We start from the raw sequence: 26,285 nt of genomic DNA, 5'->3' as shown, positions 1-26,285 counted from the left end.
TGACTTGTTTATTAATTAGTTAGCAAGTTAACGTTTTTAAAACCATAGATCCGCCATTGCCGTTTTAATCTCTCGTACCCCTTAGCGGCAGCTCGAGTACCACAAGTGGTGCGCGTACCACAGTTTGGGAACCCCTGTGTTAAAACATTTCGTAACATTTAAATAGTAAACAGGACATAAAAAAATATGGTAACCAGGATTTAAAAAAAACTACAAAACTGATGAATTCACTGATCAGGCCTAATATTCTTTAAAGAACATGTGACTTAATTCAAACAAATCTAAACACAATGGCACAAGCGGAGAAGATTGGAGAACACAGGTGTTGTTCTGGGATATGAATAAACTCAGTCAATCATTCTTATTATGAACACACTCCACCAGAAATTGTGAAGCTAACCCTTAAATACTCAAATACAACTAACAAATGCATTTTAACAGTCAATGTTTCAGTTTTGTTTCTCCTCTCTGTGTACATTCATCATCTTATCGAAGAATTTAGAAGCAGGACGCCACTGAAAACGAGAACTGTCTGCAACGAGGGACGCTAATCCAGCTCTGCTCTAAAGTCTGCATTTCTTCATCTTGCCTTGTATTTATATTATAAAACCGTGTGATAAGGTTTTCAGATGAATTCCAAGCCTGCTCATTAGGCATTTGCAATCATCGTTTAACCTTTTTATCAAGGTTCATGACTGTAAATACATTAAGAACACGATAGAGTTTTTGGTAAATATGATTTTATACCACAGTGCTGTTGAATGTGGGTGTTTTTATAATACGTTTCCAAAAGAGCAAACTTGTCGTTTCTGTCTTAACTTACACAAGATCTTCTAAACCAGACACTGTATATAACTGCTTAAAAAACATGGACTCTTCGAAGTGGTGTAATTATTTTTTTGCAAGGTGACGTTTATTTAACATTTTGGTGAAGATGTGTCCGGTGTTGCCATCAGAAGTAAACCTGTTTACCTGAAATGGAAAAGTCTTTGATGGACGTTTCTCAGTAACAAGACAGGGTGCATTTTTGTTGCCTGATTAACATCTAAAAAGAGCCTGGTGATGGAATGACTATTTATATCTACGAATGCGGAAGGTAGAACAGGAACCAACTTGCTTTGTGAACATTCCACAACAAATAAAATCATACAATGTTTTGCTCCTTCATAAAAAAAAAAAAAAAAAACTGTAACTGTTGGCTAATTGCTGTGGTCTTCCAACTTTTATTTACGAGAACCGTTTGGTAAGAGTAACTCCATTTTGTGCTCATCTGAACTGTGGGTGCATTTTTACACTAGAACTTCTCAAACCTGTTGAAGATGTCATCATCCTCGCCTCCCCAGCCCCAGTAGTTATTTGGAAAGCCGTTGATCTTCAGGTACTGCTCCTTGCTCATGGAAGACACGCCACCAAAGTACTGGTTATATGGAAGCCTACATGAGACAAAAAACAAGATCAACTGTGAGCTACTGCTCACTTACGTATCCCCCCGCTCTCGCTTATATCAGAACGCAAGCAATCGAAGGAATAGGACACTTATTATGAATGTTGACTTCAACAAATAATTAGCCCGGAAACAACTAAGTAAAGAGCAGTGTTCTCCCCAGGGATTTCAGCATCCTGGTAAACTGTCATTCTGAAATAGCATCAAAATCCACCCCGTGTGTTTTGTAAATACATTCAGTCGGTAAACAGCTAGTCGATGTGCGACAGACCTGAAAACGGTACACACGGTATAGAACCCCAAGATGAAGCTCAGCACCAAATATCAAGCAGGCCTGATTTGTAGTTGCTGAGAAAAATGTGACAATTTTGTAAATCCACACTATATGTTTCATAAATACATTCAGTCTGTAAACAGGAAGTTTATGTACGACAGACCTGAAAACGGTATATATGGTATAGAACCCCAAGCTGAAGTTTGGTACGAAGTCTCAAGTGGCTATGATTTGTGGTTGCTGAGAAAAAGGGTGTTTCGGACGGACTGAGATACGGATGGACGGACGGACAGACAGAGGTAAACCAGTACCCCCCCCCCCCCCCCCTCGGAACAGGGGTATTTAAAAAAAAAAAAGTGTGTCTGGGGAGTGTGTGGGCAGAAAAACAATTCAAACAATTCACTGCTTCAAGGTCAGCTGATGTTCATCATTACAATACAAAGACACTGAAAACTGTATTACCAAAAAAAAAAAGAAAAAAAAAAGGCAGTGTGAATCTGTCATGAAGATTACCCAGCATATTTTATAAAAAACAGATTTTTTTCCCCAACCTGCTTGTGATCTGTCTCAGAGAGCTGCCATGCATGCACTTTGGCACAGATCATTGACAAATACTTATCGTTGGAATTTCCGTTGACAAAATTAACGGCGCTTTACCATCCTTTGGCAACGTGACATCAGAAGGACCAACTGAACAACAATAACAATGGTTAATTTATATCGCGCCTTTCACCGACCCAAGGAAGTTTTCCAAAGTAATGGCAACACAGTGAGAGAAGCAAATCAATCAAAATAAGCATGACAGATCGGAGACACAGAAAACAAAACGAGTTTATGTCAGCATAAAGATAACAGACGAGCTCAAAGCACTGAAAAAGATAGAAGAGTCCGTGATCAGGAGAGGAAATATCAGGAGGACGGATAACAGAGAGAAAAGAAGATTTGAGATTATTTTTTTTCCAGAAACGGTACAGCCGCAACAGCACGTGAGAGAGGAAACTACACAAGCAAGTGAGATAGGAAACGTCTGGTCACACTCGGGAAATGGTGGCCTGACATGCAGTGTGTGTTTGGAGGAGGGGTCACCCAGAGAGAGCCGAGCGTCATCCTAACAAATCTATTGCAGACGCTTCAAAGACGAATGAAAACATTGTGCTTGTTGTCCATCGCTCTGAATAAAAGCATCTGCTAAATGCCTGGAATGTTGTGGTACCACATCTAGTTGTGTGTTTCAGTCAAATTTTCTTCTTGTAAGAAAAGAAACGTGAAAAATCATGTAGATCATTTGTTCATTTGCGGGAAATGAAAGAAAAGTGTGCATATCGTTCTGTGGAAATGCACAGTGTATATTTGTGCATGATTTAAATAATCTAAATGCATTTTCTTTTTCACAGCATCGTTTCCTTGTTCGATCTCAAGCCTGATTACTTCCCCCAAGTATGTCTTGATAGTGACTGAACGAAGACTTTGGGTGACGTCTCTTTCTTTGTACTTTGCACTGTGAGCTGTAAAAGTTACACTTTTTTACAACCTGTGAGCTGTAAAAGTACAACCAGATGCCTCTGAACCCTGATAGGAGCAGCAGTTGTTCACTGAAATGGGAGAATGCTATTAAAACACCATAAAAAACACATGCACGCACACCCGGTACAGATCCGGATGCATGTTAATGTGTGTGTTAGAAGGGGGAGAAATCCGTTGTAGCACTGTGTGTTGTGGAAAATAATTATCCATTCTTGACTCTGTCTTGTCTTTAAATTTAATACAACCAACTTCATACAGACAGCCGTCTCACCTCATTACATACCAATGGTTAAAGATTGGAAACACACAACCTGGACTTAAAGGTCCCATGGCATGGTAGTTTGTTGATGCTTTAAAGGCGTCGTGCGGTAATTTCAGCAATCAGGCTATATCATGTGTCAAAATGTCAGGTTTGGTGGGTTATTCAAGCCCCTCGGTTTCCCGTGATCTCAGTGTCACGATGCGCCCGCTACAAGCATTTAAAGTTGATGCGCACAGCCAAATTTAGGCAGCCAGCCGTTAACTAGGTCAACTTACGTGTGACGTCATACCAGTAACCTCCCTTGGGTGATGCTGGCCTGTCGCCATGTTTTGTCTATAGCGTGCGTTTACCAGAGTTGTTTACATTTTGTGGATTTATTCAGTTTGTGGATAGTTTTGAACACTCAAAACACTATGAAATGATGTATTAATATCCTGTGATACAAAATGCCTAATCGGTGTATTGTGTTTGGCTGTAACAACGAACACTGAACACTATTTGTGACTGTTGTTATCAATGGATCTGATTTCAAGGTCATGGCTAGGTATTGATAGAAAAAAAATATTTTTTTTAAAAACATGTTTTAAGTGTTTCTATGTATCAATCATTAATTGTACAAAATGATTTTCATACATTTATGTATTTGTCATATCTTTGTCACATGAAGTGTTGTCTTGATAACATATGTGGCACATAATTTTAGCAAATGGATGACAGAAGATTAATTGAAAGATTTACGCCACAGAGCTGCCTTTAACTAATAATTATCACTTATTACTGACGACTGTACGTTTACTAAACAATACAATACAAAGCTCAATACTCCCAGCCTATAACATACTGAATATCAAGTTAAAATCAACCGCAATAAAAGGAAAATGATGAAAACTGGAATATCAAGGGGTCTACTGTATCAGAAGGCCCACTGCATTTCGCGAGATCGCAAGCTGTCAAGTTGCTAGAATTCAATCTTTCTAGCTATACTTTCACCCCCTACAGCTATCAGTATTACACATAAATCATAGATTAATCACACAGCATTCTAATTCAAGTGAAAATGGTCTTTAAAAATACACACAAGTAGTGATTTAGTCAGAGAAACCAACCAAAACAAGTCTTCAAGTCGCCGGTCTTCTTCATTCTCGTCTTCGTTTCTGTCGTCGTCAGAACTGTCCTCATTTTCTTCTGAAGATGAGCGCTCAGGTTCAAATCTGTAAGGCTGGATACCACCAGGACATTCAGCTGTCAAAATCTCTACTTGTGGGCCATTTTCTTCTTCTCATCTCATCTCATTATCTCTAGCCGCTTTATCCTTCTACAGGGTCGCAGGCAAGCTGGAGCCTATCCCAGCTGACTACGGGCGAAAGGCGGGGTACACCCTGGACAAGTCGCCAGGTCATCACAGGGCTGACAGACACAGACAACCATTCACACTCACATTCACACCTACGGTCAATTTAGAGTCACCAGTTAACCTAACCTGCATGTCTTTGGACTGTGGGGGAAACCGGAGCACCCGGAGGAAACCCACGCGGACACGGGGAGAACATGCAAACTCCACACAGAAAGGCCCTCGCCGGCCCCGGGGCTCGAACCCAGGACCTTCTTGCTGTGAGGCAACAGCGCTAACCACTACACCACCGTGCCGCCCCTTTTCTTCTTCTGTATCGGTAAAATCAAAGCTAATTTCCTCAGCATCGCTCCTATTTTCTGGTGTGTCCGCCATTGCAACTGCACCGAGTGGTTACTGGTATGACGTCACGCAGCTGTTCCATTGACCGAGAGGGGGCGCTGTGAACGCGGGAAATTTCAAGTGATGGGCATGACCAAATAAGGACCGATTACAACCGCGGGAAGCTTTTGAAAAATCGATGGTCAATTTATTTTGAATCTCGAAAGCATTCTGGTGCAGAATAATGCGACTTTTATCGCCACTGCGTGACGCCTTTAAACGGGCTCGTGGAGGCTTCTGGATGTTATATCCGCAGCCTTTCTCGAAATGAACCCTCGGCACGTAAATATAGCCTCCTGAGAGAAAGCCCCATTTCAGCGCTTTTCCCCAGTGCGTCGTTTTGCTAATGAGAAGCAGGAGGCGGGGAAGGGTAGAGGGTGGGGGCGGGCCATGGGGGGAGGGGGAGGGGCTTGACCAAGCTGCAGCCATGCTAGCTGTGTGTGAACAGTAGCAATGGCAATACTGATACTGATCTACATACTGACAGAAAATTATGGACACACAAAAATAAATATGAGAAATACATAAGAAGAAATGACCACTAATCAGGTTCCTTCACAAGTCTAAATAAGGGAGTGGGAAAATGTGTGTACAACACTAGTAGTATAGTATAGTAGTATAGTGTTTGCGTGCACACACATACTCGCTGCTATCAGCGCCTGTAGCCACGCTGCTAAGACAAAACCCCGTTCTCCCTCGGACTCCTTTCGTAAACTCAACGTGACACAGAGAACAGAGAGTGAGAGTGTTCGGAGTGGTAGTTTACGAACGTATAATACCCTAGGCTTGAACACGCACTCCATAACCAAAGAGGATAGAAGCAGCAACTACAGCAACATATCGCTTATCCAACAGAAGACATGCATTGCGGAGCAATAGTCAAACATAAGCTCATAAGTTACAGTCAATTTCCAGACTAAACTCAGTTTAACAGAGCATGCTGCATGCTCTTTAGTTTTGTAGCGCAGATTACCTGGCTAACTGCAGGAAGCGGTTAGCTGCACAGCTAATGTAGCCATTGCTAGGCTAACGCACCGATTTTAAAACACGGCAAAACGACCAGTTATACACTTACTTGTTCGGTGTTTGTTGCTGATGCGGCAGGGATGCTTGGTACGGACCCAGGCTTCAGTGACAGTTGATGTGCAAAACCTGCCCTGTACTGTCCCAAGTTGTGGAAACATTCCTCAGGAAAATGCTTCCGACAAACATGCACCGTCTTAGGTAGGCTCGACGGCGTATTATTGAAGTAAATAAAATTAAGCCACTGCGTCTTCAGGGGCTCTCCCGTCGGCAGTAAAAACAGACTCTTTTCTGTGTTGTCACATCCATGTACAGGGCAATTTCCATGTTTCGTCCGCTTAGGTGATGCCATGTTGTTGTGTCCTCTATGGTCTCCTCACTACAACTGGGTGGGCAATCCATACAGTGGGTGGGAATCCGGGGGGGGGGGCGTGGGGATCATCTCCCTTGCTGACGTAGTAAAGGGAAGAGTTTATCAACGCGCCGTTTTGACGCGCCATTCTCAAATGTTGGGCATAGTTTGGTTTACACATTATGAAATTTCTAGCCACTGGGGTGACTTAAGAAGGTCAGAGGAACTCATTTTAACGTTAAAAAACCTCAGAAAGTGAAAATTTCATGCCATGGGACCTTTAAACGATCGCTTTTTGGTGAGCTTGTGCCCACTGTAGCCTCAGAATCTTGCTCTTGGTTGACAGGAAAGGTATCGGGTTTGATATGTTGTTCATTCTTGGATGCTTTTCTGCTCACCACAGTTGTAAACAGTGCTTACGTGAGTCCCTGCAGCCTTCCAGACAGCTCAAAGTAGTCTGGCCATTCTCCTCTGACCAGTTTTACCAACCAAGTGTTTCCACAGACAGAATTGCCAGATGCTTCCCCCTCCGCCCTCGTTCTGTTTAAATGTGACTGTTTCAGGTTAAAATCCCAGAAGACCAGCAGTTTCTGAAATTCAAATCAGCCCATCTGGCACCAACAACCATGCCACCGAGATCACTTTTTTTTGTGTGTGTGAACATTATCTCGCACTGGATCTGCATGAATGCGTTGGTATACAAGTGTTCCTAAGAAAATGACCGGTGAAGGTACAGCTCAATAGGCAGATCAGAATCTGACCCTGGACAAGAATAAGAAATCATTATTATCCTGATCCCGAGACGGATACCTTCGGCCAGGCTTAACACACTTTACGTTTGTGTATGCACGTACCAGTGTGTGAGTGTTGTGGAAAAGAAATGGCGTCTACATGTGAATGCAAATGAGGCTCGAGAGGACTAGTTGGAGCATGTAGGGCAAAGATGAAGTCTGAACCAAATGGAAACACACAGGTGTTGCTCAGGCTCGATGCAAATTAAACCTCAGGAGGCACTCCTGCAAATCCCAGAGAAAGCCAGAACACGAAGGAGGAAATCAGGAGTCTTCTCGCGTATTGTTCACTTTATCAATTTCGCTCTCGTAATTTACTTCCCTCTTGAAGGGCAGCCGTTCAGCCCTTGGATTAAAGGTAAATTATTTCGCTCAACATTAAAAGTGCACGTATATTTTTTTGAAATTAAGTACACAATAGATCTGTTGCACTTCATTACTTCAAAGCTTTAACTCGGCTCACAGACGCTTATGTTTGATTTGAAACAAAAACTGTGTGTGTATGATTCTGTGCATCCTCAATAAGTTTTCAGAAAGGGAAAGCTCAATAATTTCATAATTCAGCTAGTCTGATCATCCTGGCTATCTCTGAGAAACCACCAAGAAAAAAAAAAGAAATCACTCGATGATTCATAATCATCTTATGTTTTACAAAAGACATAATGATGGGACTGTTCCAATTCAACTTTTTTTTTACATGCTGCAGTTTCAACAGGGCTTGAGCTGAAATAAATATAACTGCCATTTCAAATTCCCTCTTCCCAAAGTCAAGGGAGCTGAACAGTAGCGATGAGTTACCTGAAGCCAAATTTGTCCATGGAGACAGACAGGTGTCTTGGCTGGCTAAAGCATTTGTATGTGTTTCGGTCGTCCATGGGGATGAGGTCGACGTCGCTGAACACGAAGCATTCGTAGTCGTACTCCTTCAAGGCCTCTGTGTAGCCCACATTGAGCAGTTTGGCCCGGTTAAATGTCTCTTCTCCATCCTGAGAGACAAGAGCAGGGAAAAGCAGTGTTTAAATACATACACACACACACCTGAGCAGAAACATGAGACATGCACCTTGTTCACACAACGTATTTCATGTGCTGAAAAGTAGAGATGAATCATGTGGACTGTGTATATATTTTAAAAAATGACATAAAATAAATTTAGTTAACTCCAGACAAAAAAAAAAAAGGCTGTGTACAGTCTAGTCTCTCACAATTGCCAGATTATTAATCATGTTGGACTAATAAAGTCCACAGTTATAATACACCGAATAATCATCTTCCTCCTCCTTATCCAGCACTATTGCCAGGTTGGGGTCCACTGATCCACTTGTGCTCTGAATTGGAGCATCATTTTACACCAGATGCCCTTCCAGCCACAGCTTCTGGGCTTGGGAAACAACCATTCACACCTATGGGCAATTCAGAGTAGCCAATTCGCCTAACTGCATGTCTTTGGACTGTGGGGGAAACCGGAGCACCCGGAGGAAACCCACACAGACAACATGCAAACTCCACACAGAAAGGCCCCCGCTGGCCACTGGGCTCAAACCCATAACCTTCTTGCTGTGAGGCGACAGAGCTACCCACTGCACCACCCAATACACTGAAGAATAAATCAATTCATGAATAAATCTGAGTGTATCCGAGTGGAACAATGTGCGATGTAAAACGTAATCAAGTATGCGACTGACATGCTGGACAAACTCTCGCGGTTTCCAGAGGACTAGCCCTCCATTGTAACCCTAGCTATGTAATAGGCGAGAGGCCGAGGGCTACGGAAACGGAGATCGGCGCCGCCCTGTGTGCCACATGGTGTGGTGTGGGAAGGACTTTGACGCTGGACATTTATTTTCTTCCTATGTATCGTGGAGGCAGGAAATTTGAAACACTCCAAATTATCAAAATTTAAGACCATTCACATAAACCTATGTTTACTTCTGAATAATTTAACAGAATTTAGTTTCAGATGAGTGACTGCGTCAAGCTCAGAAAATAAAATCTCACCAGAATTCATTTTTTTTAAAAATACTTCAAGCACACCAGTCACTCTTGGCTACTTGCGATTGGGTGTTTTGTTTTTAATTGTCTGTCAGTTGACAGGGTTTAATTGTCAGCACCAGGCTATGAACACACAAAAATCTGACATCTGGGCATTCTACATCATTTGAATACAAAAGCTGAAACGTTCTGCCTAAAGTGGCTTTTTACCACATCACACCTGCCGTCACTGATGAAGCTGTCTGCTGTTGAGTTGTCTGGGCGAACAACAGCAGCGTGTTAGACGAAACCGGGGTGGACGTTTCGCTCTCAGATCAGATTGCTTTCTCTGAGAGCACTTGAACAGCAATGCCGAAATGCCCTTATTGCTTGCATGTTATGAGTTACATCTATGTACACGTTCTCTTTTGTCATGGAGTCAGCCTGGGTTTGTGGATAATCTGTTGATATTGTGTACATCAGCGTATATAACCTTTTGGTATGGATCAAGATTACGTCCGTCATTTGGAATTTCACTGGCTTCTGGGTAGGACTGAGCAGGATGATGGCTGACTGGTTGCATTTATTTATTTATTTTAAAAACAGTGTCCATGTTTTCCAGTACTCGTCGATAGTGAAACAAGTCACCTCCTCAGTAATTAAATCAATCAGAGGTGTCATCAAACATTTTATTTAGCTCTCTATATGTTGCCTGTTGCTGTGTGCTGCTTGCAAATAAACTCCTTGTTTGGATGTCATGCTGTACAAACAGTGTCTTTTAATAAAGAGCACGTGTCTCAAAGTTCTCGACATGCGTGCTTCACTGGTGCTACTTCTCTGAAATGACTCAAAAAAGGCACATTCTAAGATTTATATTCACCAATAAGGTTTGCATCTGTATTATTTTTAATTCTATATGGTTAGCAAAAGATTCATTTCTTCGTTTATGACTGCATACATATTGCCAGTTCTTCTCTCAACAAAAGGCTTTCCCTTGCAAATGAGTGTCATTGAAACTTCCGAGTTTATGATAATGAACCTGCAGATAACTTGGAACCAAACAACTCAGTGTCAGTCGAAGGAATGTGAGAATCCCCTGCCTGAGGACAAGAGCTCAGGTTGTCTCAAGTTCTCATTCAAATCCTTTCAGGTGCTTCGAGGCCTCTCCTGGTCCTTGTGGTCTCTGGAGGACTGGATGAGCCTGCTGTCTGAAAACGCAATAGGGGCAAAAGATGGAGTGTTTGATAGCCAAAGATGAAGCCTATAAGGGCTTTCTGTTGAATGTTCTTTATGGCGAGCAGTAAACAAAGAGAGGAAAGAAAAGAGAAAAAGCATTCTCTTCTGAGATAGAGAGAGCTGAAATCCGTTTCCCCCAAGGACACTTGGGCTGTGCTTGTTCTTCACGGCAGGAGGAAAGGAGGGATGTCCTCAGGTTTTTCAGGAGTTTTATCAGAGAAAACATCAGAATTAGGTGAAAAATGTGGCTTTCATCCTGATGATCATGTTGTTGCTGCAGACGGGCTGACCTGAGCTGCTCATCTTGTAGGATTTTCACATTCAACAGTTGTTTTTTTTTTTTTTTTTGAGTTTCACAGACTAATCTTGCGCCATCCAATTTTGGTGAGCCTGTGTCTAATGTATCCTCAGATTCCTATTTTTGACCGACAGGAATAGAATCTAATGCGATCTGCTGTTGTAGCTCATCTGCCACTTTCGACGTGTTGTGCATTCTGCGATGCTTTTCTGTTCACGACGGTTGTAAAGAATGATTGCGTGACTGTGGCCTTCCTGTTAGCTCGAACGAGTGACTATTCTCCTCAGACCTCTCATCATCGAGGCATTTCCACCTGCGGAACTGCCGCTCACTGGAAGTTGTTTTGTTTTTCTATAAAACTCTGATGCACACAAAAGTCCCATGACATCATCAGCATAAGAAATCATCAAACCTACTCGTCCAGCACCAACAACCTTGCCATGTTTGATGAGAATATTAACTGAAGCCTGTATCTGCATGATTTTATGCATTGTGCTGCTGCCACAGGATTGGCTGATTGGAAATGATTGCATGGATGAGCATTGGTACATTTACTCTTCAAATGTGTGTGTGGACACTTATTCTGAAACAAAGAACATCATGAGATGAAATATTAACTCAAAATAAACACAGGCTTCAATCAAAGGGTTCAGAGGTTCGATGCACGAGTCACCAACGCTTTAACCAAAAAGAATAACAGTAATAAAATAAGAACATGGCAGAAAAATAAGGAAAATGGGGGAAAGAAAGAAAGAAAGAAAGAAAGAAAGAAAGAAAGAAAGAAAGAAAGACATTACCAGCTGTGACACCCAGCCTCGGGAGCAAACCGTGATTGGCGAGACAAAGAGCAAGTAGACCTTTCTCACCTTTTTCACCACACTGCTGTTAGCGCCAGGTGCTGCAAGCCATCATGCAAAAGACCGGCAATTTGGTCAGGAAGAGGATAGCAGGTAGCCAGGGAGAGATGGACAGGAGGTGGGGGGAATAAGGGTGAAGTGGAGAGGAAAGGAGGGGTGGCAAAGAGAGCGAGAGACACAATTAGAGAGAAAAGTGAGCAGAGCAGCAAGTAAAGACAACATTCAGAGAAGAAATAAATAAATAAATAACCATCTACACCTTTTTTAATACACAAACAGACCTTGAGTGAAGATGAAGTGCTAGACTAATGCACAAAGTGTGAGACAAGGCTGAGCAACTGCTTGGATATCCAGCTAGAGGAGATTCAAGTGTCTGATGCAGGAGCTGCACTCTCATGCTTTTCCCTTATTTAGAAAAAGTGCGAAAAGAACTGCTCTTGGTTCACACCAGAAGCGACAGAAACATGGTACAAGCAAGCAGAAATGTCAGACATTTTGCACAGACAAAATAATAAAAATAATAATTAAAACACACACACACACACACACACACACACACAAAACCAAACAAACACCAAACATGAAAGTCAATGATATTCAATTACATTATGGTCAATTACATTTAGAGGCATAGGCTTAGCTAGCGAGCCATGTAGTCGTGTTTTACACGGCCAGTTCTCAAAAAACACTGCCTATAAATTTTATACTAACCCATGATTACCAAAATTTTGTGAAATTTTGTTGTCTTCTGAAGTTATTTTGTGCATTTCTGTGGACATTTTTGTCGATGGGCAGCAGTTTCCTGGGGCATGCCCGGCACGCGTGCTTTCCATATATGGAAGTTAAAGGGCTGATGACACGAACATGACTCTATGCAATTTCTTAAATAAACTATACAACATGGCAAACATGTTAGATTTCTGTTATAATTACGTGAAAAGAAGCTGTTGTTACGCGAATATCCAACTTTTAATTGCACAGCGCAAGAAAACTGGGTCCGTGGCTCGCGGCCATGCTGTGATGTCAGCGGAAGAACACGCTGCGGTTCACTGGCTGTTCTACTCTGGTTCTACTCAATGGAAATGGCGCATGAAAACGCCGGTGAACTCTCTAGTGCTAGCTCTTCCTCTTCTGGGAGTCTAGAATTGTGTTGATCTCTTCCGAATAGAATCTATGATAGCCTACCCTCTTTACCCTTTGCCTCTCGTTGCTAGGCGGCAGTTACATGAAAGCCACAAGCTTTCACAAGCAAATACATGACTGATATCACGGCGACTTTATGATTACATTTATAATTATCATGTAGAATCTATAGCTCTACGTACCTTTATCTTATGTCGTTTCACAACACATGTTCTGACAGGAGGACTGTCTTTGGATCCGGCATAGCTACTAGTAGACCCCCTCAGGAATACTGGCAGTGTTGCCAGATTGGGAGGTTTCCCACCCCATTGGGCGGTTTCAAGTGCATTTTGGTGGGTTTTGAACATATTTTGGGCTGGAAAACTTCAGCGGTATCTGGCAACAGATACTGCTGATGTTTTCCAGCCCAAAATATGTTAAAAACCCACCAAAATGCACTTGAAACCGCCCAACTGGGCGGGAAACCTCCCAATCTGGCAACACTGTGTAGGCACTGCTGATGGTAGTAACACACGTTTGTGCTGAACTGCACACCCAAGAGATTCTTTTAAGCTGGGAAGGGTGTCAAAACAATCCAAATCGAAGTGTTCAGAGCACAGGACGGATGTTGGTGAGGGCTCCCACTTGTCACGAGTGCGCCTGACTTGCTTCACCCACTTCGCATGCAGCTCGGGATCTCTGGGAAACTTGAATAAACTTACCCCATCCTTGTGGGTTTTGGAGCAAAAGCCGGCAACACAACACGAAGGCATAATAACTATATATATATATATATATATATATATATATATATATATATATATAAAATAATAATGTATAATAACGTATAATAAAAATACTAATAATGATAAACTGAACACCTGCCGCATCAACAACAAACTGGTAAGTTAGGAGGACGGTTCTTTCGCTGACGTCATATAGCTCCTCCTCCTCCTTCGTCTCCTGGGTGCTGCAGCCCTGTCAAATTTGCCCAGATAGCCGCGTTTTTGATCATAACTTGTAAAATAGGTGCCTTCGTGAATTAATATATGGATCATCGGGAATTACTTTTTATGTTATAAAACATCGCCAAAGATGTCAAAAACGTGTCATCAGCACTTTAAATCAAGAAAATCAAATTTACCAGTAAAAATGTCGCGTTCTTATTTGTCAGACTTCAAAACAAGGCTTGAATGGAAGCAAAATACTATGAGTTTTGAGAGCCTCATGGGCGAAGCTCGGCAGGTTTAGAATGAGGAGGTCATGTATTTTTGATAAATATCTTCCGAGTTTTTTTTTTTTAATCATACAAGCTTGATAAACATATTGAAAGAAACTTTACACTTTCCTATGTGCCCACTGCCAAATAATATTATCGTTTTTAAATGACCTAAATTAGATGAAACATAAAAGATGTCACCTTCCTCAGTCACACCGGACTCGACGCGCTGACAGCTCACTTACACATTCATAAAAGACTATCATCATGTCATTACCATGGGAACAATCACTTTCACTCTTTCGGTTTTGATTGGTTTCTCTTTCGCCAAGATTTACATTATCTGAAACAGCAATTTCATAAACTACCATTATTATTGAATTTTTTGGATTGTTTCCAGTATTTATATTTCAAGTAATTACAGGAACATTTCCTTTCATTTGTAACTTAATTTCACTTATTTTTAACTCCTGCTTATTGCACTTTTTAAGAGAATCAAAACGATTCCTAACATTTTGTGATGTCACATTTGCATTATGTGTATTTCGTAAAATCAAAACTGGTTCAAGATATCGATTATTTTCAGTTGTATGTATTTCATAATATTAATCTTCAGAGTCGGCTGAATCTCATTTGTTATCTTTGCGGTATATAGTAAAGATGTATTCTGTCTAATAGGATTTGATTGCAGCAATTTGTATTTTGTTTTTTGTCTTAAGTGCACCAGAAATTATCATTTAAGGTTTCTGCTTTTATTGCAGGAATTTGTAGAAGATTTTATTGATTTGTAAAGTTCTGGTTAATGAATAAGAAACTAAAAGTTAAACTTTGTTATAACATTGTTTTTAAGTTCGTAAATAAAATTTGTTTTAAATGCCTAAGAAAATATAATTCATCCCCACCCCTAGTCACGATCAAGTTACACTTCCTACTTTCAGAAAAACACTCCCAACCTTCCCAATCCTGGCTAAGCCCCTGTTTAGAAGTGAGAACTTGGACACTGTTTACTGCCTGGCAGGAGGACAACAAAACATTCATCCATCATCAGAGTCTTGTCCTGTTCTGAACTACAGTCTAAAAATGCACATTGGAAAATGACAATGGAAAAAATTGGTTGCATCACTCAGCTGTTTCTGATAAACTGAAACCACCCATTGAAATCTGCCGTCTTCAGCAGCTAATCTTTTGCCAGTTGAAGGTCAAAGCTTTGGCATGATTTTTGCTTCAAGAACAATTCCACTGGAATTTGGTTTGTATTTGCTGCCATTCTGCCTTGACAACTGAAATGCAAATCGTAAAATGCTTCTTTTTTTTTGGAAAAGGGATGATTTTTCTCAATGACACTTTCACACTTTCTTTGCAAGGGTCGACCGATACGGGTTTTTTAATGGCCGATGCCGATACCGATTTTTTCTCATCACCATTGGCCGATGGCCGATATGGACTGCCGATTTTCTTAAGCCGATATTTTGGACCAATATGGGTAAAAAATGTTTTAAATTTTTTTTTTTATTATATACTATAAAAAATATTTTTAAAAATTATATATTATACTTATACTATACCCTTTCATCACACCATAACATGAATAATAGGAAAATAACCATTATGTCTGAAGCACATTGAGCAACTAATTGTTCAAGTGTCTGCTTAATACAGTATTATATTCACTTAAAAATTAATACATATTAAACTGTCAAAACGACGAGGGATATTATTTATAAATACCTACACACGACGGGGGGATATTACAAATTCCTACGCACCTTGAGGGAACAGTATACCGTTATTACACATAAACTAACATGGCAAGTTACTTATGGAGTGTATTTGGGTGTTTATTCTGTGTAATTGTTTGCACAATCTCAATACATCGGTTCTGCTCTATGTTCCAATAATGACGGGGCGACACTACTTCCACGTGTAGTCTTTTTTTTTTGGATAGGACAGTGTAGAGAAACAGGAAATGAGCGGGAGAGAGAGACAGGGAGGGATCGGGAAATAACCTCGGGTCGGAATCGAACCCGGGTCCCTGGATTTTATGGTATGGTGCCTTAGCCATCTGAGCCACGACACCCCCACTTCCGCGTGTAGGCTTAAAGGAGGGAACAGAGCCATCTATGCGGCCCTGGGAGGGGAATAGTCGACGAATAAGTACAAAGAGGTGTCCTAATTCTAAGAAAGGCCTGAAGTTCAAAGTGTCTGCCACCCAGTGGAAAGGGGTTTAAGCAAGATTTTTCACTCTATTCAACGTGATGGCTTACTTTTTTCAATACCACGAGCTGTCACAATTCAGCAACTTTGGCGGGTAGAGCATTAAATGCGCACGTCAGATTTCCGTTTTTTTCCGACCCACTCAATAACTTAACTTAATAAACTTCCAGGCACATGTAATAAAGTGAACATAAAATTTGGTGGTTTCAAACAATATTTTAAAAGCATTAGAGGCTCTGAAAGTTTAAAACTTACCGTGGCTGTAGCTTTCGGGGCTGTGCACTTCACTATCAGAGGGGGAGGGGTGACGCGACAGCATGCATCGCGGGTCTTCTGGCAACACAGAGCTGGCCTTGGAATCCAAGGCTTGGATGCCGGTCTGTAAATGACGCGCGCGCGCGGGGGGGGTGCGCGGATCGGCCAAACCACATGCGAATCGGCCGATGCCGATACACTTAAAAAACGCAAATATCGGCCCGATACATCGGCCGGCCGATGTATCGGTCGACCCTTGTTTCTTTGTATTACATACAGACAGCTAACAAATTTCAAGTTGATTAGTAAGATGTTTGATCACAAGCAGCCACCAGAACAGCATGGAATTCTCTGAAAAAGATCTTCCCACAAGTCGAGTTTACTTTATTTTTTTTTAATGGTAGTGGAAAAGCACTGTCCAAAATGTCACTTCAAAATCTCCACAAGCTCTTCAGCTAGTGAGTAGGAAGCTCATAGTATATGATTTGACACCATTTTCATCCACATCAAGCCATTCAATGAACCATTCTTGACCTGTAGCGGGGGGGGGGTCATGGTGGAAGAAACCGCACCTATCAGGAGAGTTGTAATTCATCATGGATTAAAGGTCAGAAGTGATCAGTCAGATGAACTTGTACTGATTTGCAATGATGCTTCCCTCCAAGGATGAAAAGTGAACCCAGACCATTCCAGCAAAAATAAATAAATGCTCCCACAGCATCACAGAGCCACTGTTTGTTTGTTTTTTTCTCCTTTCATCTGTCCCATGTCACACTGAGCCTTGGATAGAAACGTGGTCACTGCTGATGAACGTGTCCGGTTTCTTCAATCGGTACCGCAAAGGAGGACAAAGCAAGACAAACTTGCCTTTTCAGTCCAAGGAAGACAACAACTAAACAGATCTGCCTTTCTAGGTTAACTTGAAAGAAAGTCAGAAGATTAGTGATAACAGCAGCCTTCAAATTTGTAGACTAATATAACTAAACGAACAAACAATCAGGCCGAATGATCAATAATTTTCACATACAAAACCAGTCAAAAGTTTGGACACCCCTACTTTTCTGTATTTTGACCATTTTTTACGTTATAGAACAGAGAAATAATGCAGGGATTGCATTAATGCAAAAAATTTTGCATTTTAACGCACAAAAATGTCCCCCCCCCAAAAAAAAAAGGCATGTTCAGAATTTAAATGCGTCCTGGGACGCAGGGCTCAGACTTGAAGATTTTTTCCTGATTGCCTTGGCGAATCTGTTTGAATATGTTTTTGAACAAACAAAGCAGACGTGAACAGAATGAAAAGGTCACAACATCGTGGTCACCAGATAAACTTGAAGTTACATCTAATGCCAAAGACCTGGAGTACTTTTGGATGTGATAACAGACGTGGTGATAAGCCTGGTTTAACATTTCACTGCTTCCCAGTGAACCCAGAAAGACGAGAAAAATGGCGAGCTGCAGTTAAATGGGAAGCAAAACATCCCCGTGTGTGTGGAGAACATTTTATTTTGGATTATTGTGAAAGCTCTGTGCAACATTAAAATGTAGATCTGGATGTGGGCTTTGGATGCGATATATTTTATTAGACCTCATGCTTGGCTCAACTCGCAGCATGTTTGTTTTTGTGGTGATAACGTAGACTCGGCTAAACACCACAAAACATGCTAGATCATGGCCATGGCTTGTTTATTCCTTTTATAAGTCCACGTTTGAGCCGACCTTTGTCATAATAAAGTATCTTTCTTTCTCAGGAATTTTCTATAATATTCCATCATGCATGAAACCTGCCTCAAAATAATGGCAGGCATCTGTATTTTTCTGTGCCTTGAGCATCTCCGGTGTATTTAGAAGTCCAAATACTAAATAGTACAGGATGTTGTTGTGTCCCAAATCCGGGAGCTGGTTTGCTGAACATTTTTCAAGTAGAATAAATACATTTGTGGGCCAATTTAAGAAGAAGAAGAAGCAGCCACTTGTCACTTGATTTTTATTTTTCTACACTCAAACACACAAAAAAAATTCCTCCTCTGCATTTAACCCATCTGAAGCTGTGAATGCAGGCGTGCGTGCACAAACAGACAGAGAGAGAAGTGTGCAGAATAAATAATATATAGATTTAGGCACTGCCTAAAAGCGGAGCTCCCATCTGTTTCTGGGTTGCAGAATTTTCTTATATCATAGCCAGTCTCTTTTGTTTTATTTCTTTACTGGCTAGCACTGGCCACTAGGTGGTGTGTATGACTGGAAATTACTAACGCTGACCACTAGGCGGTGTGTATGAGTGGTGGTACACGTACACGTACAAACCACACAAAAAAAAAATCGACTCGATGGGTTTACAGGGCTCTACATTAACTTTTGAAACCACCTGTCCTGTCGGGCAAGTTGAAAGGAAATTTACTTGTCCGAATGTGAAGTTGACTTGTCCGAAGAAATATCTGAGGAAAAAAAAAAACCACAAACTATTTGTAACCCAACAATCTTTATTGCATTTGTTGTATTTGCATCACACCGCTTGTGGCTTGTACTCTTGCCATGAGACACTAGAATGTCTCGCCTATATGAAGCTGTACCTTTAAGCATGCTGCTCGAGACATCAGCATAAGTAAGGCAGCTGGGCCATAGAAGGTTCACGCTGCATGCTGCACGCTACACGCGTGTAAAGAAAAGTGGACAAACGTAGCATGACTTGCTCTGGGCCATAGAACGGCGTTCACGTTGCACGCTGCACACTTCACGCGTGAAGCGAGAAATGAACATGCACACTTTTTTCTAGGCGTGAAGATGGAAATTCCAGTCAATGCATGCGGTCACCGCCGCGCCAGCCAATCAGAACGGGTCTAGGGAGATAACTCTATGCTTTCAGGGGAAAACTTCAGAAAAAATATAATTGAATGGTATAATTGAAAAATAGTTCTTCATCGGGATTGTCAAGCAGATTATAGAATGTTCGGTGAAATTCACCACGGGTTTCTCTCAGAAGGAAGTGTTCTCGGCTCCAAATTCTGTTCCTTTTTCTCTTCCTCTGTCTCAGTAAAAGCAGAATGAGGCAATCGTCGTCATCCGAAGAGTCCATATTGTTGGTTACTCGGTCAAAGTAGAACAGACGCAACACGTGAACATCCAAGCATGAAGTTTAATGGCCCAGGGTCCGGTTCTTCACGTGAACGTGTAGCGTGTAGCATGCAGCGTGAACCTTCTATGGCCCAGCTGCCTAAGATGCGATATGCACAAAGAACATTGCATTCCATCTCCGGTGTCTTGGACCCATTCAAATTCATCCTTCCAAGAATTGAGAAATCTCTTGCTTTCATAGTTCTGCTGTGATTGTTTCCTCTTCTTTTCAGCACCAGATGCCTCGGATTCACTAGACTTCTTTGTGAAGCCGAACTTCAGGAGGGACATTTTCTAAATGTCTAAATTTTTTATAATGAACACCATCAACAACAACGGGGCGGCACGGTGGTGTAGTGGTTAGCGCTGTCGCCTCACAGCAAGAAGGTCCGGGTTCGAGCCCCGTGGCCGGCGAGAGCCTTTCTGTGCGGAGTTTGCATGTTCTCCCCGTGTCCGCATGGGTTTCCTCCGGGTGCTCCGGTTTCCCCCACAGTCCAAAGACATGCAGGTTAGGTTAACTGGTGACTCTAAATTGAGCGTAGGTGTGAATGTGAATGTGAATGGTTGTCTGTGTCTATGTGTCAGCCCTGTGATGACCTGGCGACTTGTCCAGGGTGTACCCCGCCTTTCGCCCGTAGTCAGCTGGGATAGGCTCCAGCTTGCCTGCGACCCTGTAGAAGGATAAAGCGGCTAGAGACAATGAGACGAGACCATCAACAACAATTCAAAGATTTGGAAATTACCACATACTCAACGTAAATATACCGTACAGTTGAATAATGATCCCGCCAACAGAAATGTCAACAAATCCATGTGTATGGCACAATTAAAACTAATCATAAACGACCATTTACTTTTCAGCTCAAATACACGAAGTGGAATTGGCCGGTTTCGCAAGTGGAATATCCAGTCCCCCCAGGATTTCGCGGGCCTTTTTTGTGATTGTTGCGGGCTAAAATGTCTGATGTTGCGGGGGGTTTTCCAAAAAATTGCGATGAAAGTTGTGGTGTTTTTTAGGTTTTTGTTGTGATTACATTGCAGGAGGAAGTGAAAGTTGCGAGAAATTGTTGCGATTTTCTCTTTTTGTGATTAAAATTGAGTGATATGTTAAATATTAAGTTATTACTGAAAAACTATTGATTAAAAAAACAAAGACACTGAGAAATGGTCCTATAAACAACTTTACCAATATAAAAGATTACCAGGACTACAAAAATGCAGAAAAATAGGCTTTACTTATCCAAATGTACCTGTTGGTTCAAAAGTTAAAGTGCAGAGAACCTCACAGCACAACATGAAGTTACCTTAAAATATAATATAAATGCCTCAGCTTTCATGTAAGAAAAAAAAAAAAAAACTATTAATACTAGTACTGTGTGCAGGCAGTCTCTCCTGAAGACTAAATTAAACAATAATTATAAACTAATAAAATAAATGGCTCAGGCTTCATAGAAGGAAAAAAAAACAATTTGAACAGAATCTCACAGTATGATGCTGAAGCTGCCTAAACAATGGAAAATAAAATACCATTTTGGCAAAAATGTTGGCATCCATTAATTTCTTGTATGAAGTAAAAAATAATGTAAAGTACACACAGTCCTTCACTGTAAACATAACACACTTTCAGTAACAGAATTTAAGCCTATATAAACACTGATTCGCACATGCTGCTTCTCTTGAACATATACACGGAAGTAAGCCGGAAGGTAGTTTGTCGACGTCACCTGAAGATGATGCCAAAAATTGATCAAATTTGCGGGAAAGTTGCGGTGATTGGATATAATTGCAACACCACCCTGAATTTGCGGGGATTGGTTGAATTTGCGTTGATTTTGCAAATCGCAACATCGCGAAATCCTGGAGGGTCTGAATATTGCGCATGCGCACATCGCTCTTTCCGAATAGAAACATCCGGCGATTCATCAAAACAATATGTCGAGTGAGATGCTTCGGAAATCATGTGAATAAACTGATAAATTTGATATGTAACCTGAATATCGGCGTATTTTGGCACTTATCCGATCGGACAAGTAGCTGAGACGATGAACTTGTCCGACATAAAGTATCACTTGTCCTGGACAAGTGGACAAGCATTAATGTCGAGCCCTGGTTTACCATTTTTTCTTAGGTATGGTGCTCCGCTGGAGCTCCGCTAATAAACACATTTGTGAGTAAATTGTATGGATCTGTTATGCCTACATGTTTCAGCTTTTGAATGTAATGCGATCTGCTGGTACAAAATACATTTTTAATCGTTTCAGAGAGACTGTATTGACTGCAGTTGCCTCGATTTTCATTAACTGTCACGGCTATTTCTTTGTTTGCCGGACAAGATGGTGGACGCTGCATGAAAAACAAAAACCTGGGATGTCACTGAAAGTCCGTTATGGACCCTTTGCACTGATGTCACACTTCTGTTAGTAACTGTTGCTCCCCTTGTCCTGGGGGACAAGCGAACTTTGTTTACATGCTGACGACAAGTGATACCAAAGATGTCGGATGTCTGTAATTTGAAGAAAACTTCAGCTAAAAAAGCTTTACTCCCGGATTACTTGGATAATCTAAGTCTAAGTCAGAAAGAAGCAAAGGAAAGCTATACGCAGAAATTAGAGTTTATTTGTGGTTATGATCTGGACAAAATTCCTCAAAACGATCGGAGTGACGATGCAGATTTGCATTCCCCACATCGATGCTGGAATGTACCATCATCTCACTCCATTTTCTCTGTTTTAATTAAAAAAAAAAATTGTGTGTACGCATTTCTCTGACTGTCACATATAAAAATATATAAAATATTTGGGACCCACAAAAAATGCCAGGGACCCCAACTTGGCCAGTCATGTGAGTCTCAGGACCCAAAACGAAAAATCCTAGCACAATCACTGTAATGATTTTATGCTCATGACACGTTGGCTATGTTTACATGCAAAGATTTTCACCAATAAGAATGAATTCATCGTGAATGAACGATGTACTGTATATGCATCCTAAACCGGGCAGTTTGTAAACCATTTCATTTTATACGCAAGGTCCGTGTAATCTGATGCACTGTGACGAGCATGTGTGGCGCAAGATTCAGTGTCAACGCTACCAGAAGAACAAGTCCAATTAGCACGTCCAGCTTTTTAAAAGCGCTGGAAGCATGAATCATTTCCGTCCCAGAAAAAGGTCATATGTGTGAGAACGACTGAACACACAGTGAGAAGAATTTGCTCCGGTTACCAAGTTTTCTGATAACAGAGCCAAGGGTTTTTTTTTTTAAAGATATTCAAAAGTTTCTTTCCAGATAAGAGGCAGGTTTATTTTTACCCATGCCACATTCCCTCGCAAGCATACAGACCATTTAAAGGAACTGTTTGCATTTCAGAGCACAAAAGGAAGCAGTGTGACTGACTGGTGAGAAGATCAGGAAAAGAAATGCATCACTCGACACCACGCTTAAAAGATGAAGGGTAATCATAATAAAATAAAAGATGAATTTATACTGTAAAGAGAACTGGACATTTGCTCAGGTGTGAGACTGATTTCATCACTCGGTTTCTCAAGATCTTGGAAAACAAAACCATAATTTCATGCACATGTAAACCAGATAATAAGAGGCGGCGATGAGACATAACACACGGTGTGTGGTAAAAAGTGTTGGTCAAGGAGAAGGAGGAAAAGGAGGAAAATATAAAACCCTTTTCCTTTGCAAATGAAGGTAGTTCCCTTGATACCAAATTTTACTTTCTATTCAAACCTTAAAAAGAAACAAAACATGGGGCTTGCTGTGAAACCACAACAAATAGAAGAGGGAGGGAAAAAAAAACAAGCTACAGCGACTTGTCTGATCAGTCTTCGTGGCAGAGTACACGATTCACTTCCAAAGAATAAAATCAGGGGGGAGAGTAGGGTTCCTGTTCATGCGACTGTGTGTGTGTGTGTGTGTGTGTGTGTGTGTGTGTGTGTGTGTGTGTGTGTGGGAGGAATTTCCAGAGGAGTCAAAGATTAAATTGTTTTTGGACGTTTCAGTCTCTATGTCAAAAGGTAATAATGGCGAAATCAATAGTCGTAGTGAAACGCTGACTTTGAGGAAATAACCCACAGTGCCTGCAAATTCAAGCTGGCTTTCCCAGCAGGAAACCACGACACAACTATTACTGAAGCCATTTGTTGGCACTTATCTGATCTATTTTTCAATAATAGTCCTACTGTATATAATGACTGAGCAACCTTTTATCAGTTTCTTTCACTACCACAGCATTGTTCCAGTCACAGTTCCGTGTTTTTCAAAGTTTCACACACCTCCTGTCTGTCAAAAAGAATTATACATTTGCCTCTTTTGAGGAAAACGCAAGATCAACTGTGAGCTACTGCTCACTTACATATCCCCCTGCTCTCGCTTATATCAGAACGCCTTATTATGACTGTTGACTTCAACAAATAATTAACCCTGAAACAAGGAAGTAAAGAGCAGTGTTCTCCCCAGGGATTTCAAATAGCATCCTGGTAAACTGTCATTTTGAAATAGCTTCTTGAAATAGCGTCAAAATCCACCCCATGTGTTTTGTAAACACATTCAGTCGGTAAACAGGAAGTCGATGCGTGACAGACCTGAAAACGGTACACATGGTATAGAACCCCAAGCTGAAGCTCAGCACCAAGTGGTTATGGTTTGTTGTTGCTGACAAAGAGGGTGTTTCGGACAGACGGAGATTAGGACAGACTGAGGGAAACCAGTATACCCCCCCCCCCTTCAGAGCGGGGGTAGAACAAACATGCATGGAAACAATTTCTTTAAAATTCGTAATGCCAAAGTCTCTGTAGTACACACTGCAGCCAGGCAGCCACCACCAGAACCTGTGTACACAATACAGACACCTGACCATGACCCCCAAATATGGGCCTTCTCCAAACCTTTGCCAGAAAGTTGAGGCACGATTGTCTCGAATGTCTTTGTATACTGTAATGTTACAATTTCCCTTCACTTGAACTCCGGGATCCAGACCTGTTCTGGCATGACAAAGTGAAGTCTATAATTTTCCAAGGCTTTAAAAGCTGGAAGAACTCAAGCGTCCTGCACGGAGCTCTGACCTCAACACCAGCAAACAGCTTTGGGTTGAACTAGAACACTGACTTCACCCCGGGCCTCCTCGGCCAACATCGGTGCCTGACCTCACTAATGCTCTTGTGGCTGAATAAGCAAATCCTCCAGCCACACTCCAAAACCTAGTGGAAAGCCTTCCCAGAAGAGAAGCTATTGTAACTCCACATTCCTGCCATGTTCAACAAGCTCATATGAGTATCGTTGGGTATCCACATACTTTTGGCTTTTTTTTTTTTAAATCTTTATCAGTTATTGAAGATGAATGAACAAGGAAATCTCAATTTATACCACGTGCTATAAACATGTTATCCACATTTATGCCACTGTTATTTAGCATCCCACAAGCTTCAAATCGAACCTTCTCTCTCCTGTACGTCTTCACAGATGAAAACAAAAAATGCAAAACAAGCCCTCTTGCCTGCTCACTTTGTCATCAAAAAGCTAAAAAAAAATTCTAATACAATTACACACATTAATAAAGTAGAGAAGGACTTACCTGGTTGATGATATAGATGCCGTAGTCGAGCTGCTGCCGCTGCAGAATCGGGTGCAGGTAATAAAGCCAGTACTTGAGATGCTCGTCTCGTTTTCGGAAGGGAATGATGATGGCCACTTTTTGCAGAGCTATGCAATCTTTGGGTTTGAAGCGTCCTCCTTCCTGCAGCGCTGGGTTCTCATTCCGCACCTGATCGAGGCTCACTGGACTGGAAAACTCGACTCGGAGCGGACCCACTGCAATAGCACAGAACAGCCTTTGGTTCATTTCACAGCAACATCGGCCATTCATGCCAAGTACACAATCGGCACGAACGTCTTCCCATTATAGATCTTTAACCCTTTCGTGGATATAAAATTCCTCATCAATATCTCCAAACAGACTTTTATCTTTCCTGGTCGTCTGAACAGCTGAGATTTCTTGAAACAAAGACTGAACACCCTCCATCTCTAAACAAGCATTAAATCAGCACAGCGGTTTAAAATAAATCAACTTGTATTCTGCTTTCGTTGCTGTCCAAACTCCCCTAATACAGGGTTTTATGATGTGCTTTTCAATAGAGATGACAAAAAATTTTCCTCATGTTGCTCTGGATAACGGTGCCAACTCAGAAAAAGTGCCTGGGGACATGCTGCTATTACAAAATTAGTGTGATGTGGCCCGATGACAATGCGGAGCTGGTGTTCAAATTCAAACGGTAGCAATGTGTCCCAAAGTGTTTGATACCAAAACAATGTCTCAGAACAGTGGGCCTCGTTCATCAAACTGGACACGAACAGATTTACGCAGAAACTGCACGCAAGAGCATTTGCACAAGCAATTTGCTATTAATGAAAATCCCATAAATTTTCATATCCTACTCATGCTCCTGAGTTTATGAATTTACAAATAAGAAGACTCAATAATGTAAACTTCAACTTCAAATCATATTTGTCCACGAGGTCAGGGACAAGGTAGTCTGGTTAACACCAGACCATATCACAAGTGAAATATGGTCTGGAATCCGCCTACTGAA

At 41.4% G+C, this 26,285-nt stretch overlaps 1 protein-coding gene across 1 annotated transcript in view; it reads right to left on the bottom strand.

Annotated features, from left to right (window-relative positions):
* b4galt1l (DP-Gal:betaGlcNAc beta 1,4- galactosyltransferase, polypeptide 1, like) overlaps positions 1-26,285 on the bottom strand; it is a 61,937-nt gene that overhangs the window by 6,891 nt on the left and 28,761 nt on the right. The window contains exons 2-4 of the mRNA XM_060901191.1: positions 25,271-25,506; positions 8,201-8,388; positions 1,311-1,433 (exon numbers count right to left, since the gene is read on the bottom strand). Of these exons, the coding sequence (XP_060757174.1) occupies positions 1,311-1,433; positions 8,201-8,388; positions 25,271-25,506 (547 nt within the window). The remainder of the gene's footprint in view (positions 1-1,310; positions 1,434-8,200; positions 8,389-25,270; positions 25,507-26,285) is intronic.

This window comes from Neoarius graeffei, chromosome 20, assembly GCF_027579695.1.
Source record: "Neoarius graeffei isolate fNeoGra1 chromosome 20, fNeoGra1.pri, whole genome shotgun sequence".
NCBI classification, from domain to species: Eukaryota; Metazoa; Chordata; class Actinopteri; order Siluriformes; family Ariidae; genus Neoarius; species Neoarius graeffei.
Note: the sequence above shows the minus strand (reverse complement) of the source record. Positions and strands in the feature narration are given on the sequence as shown.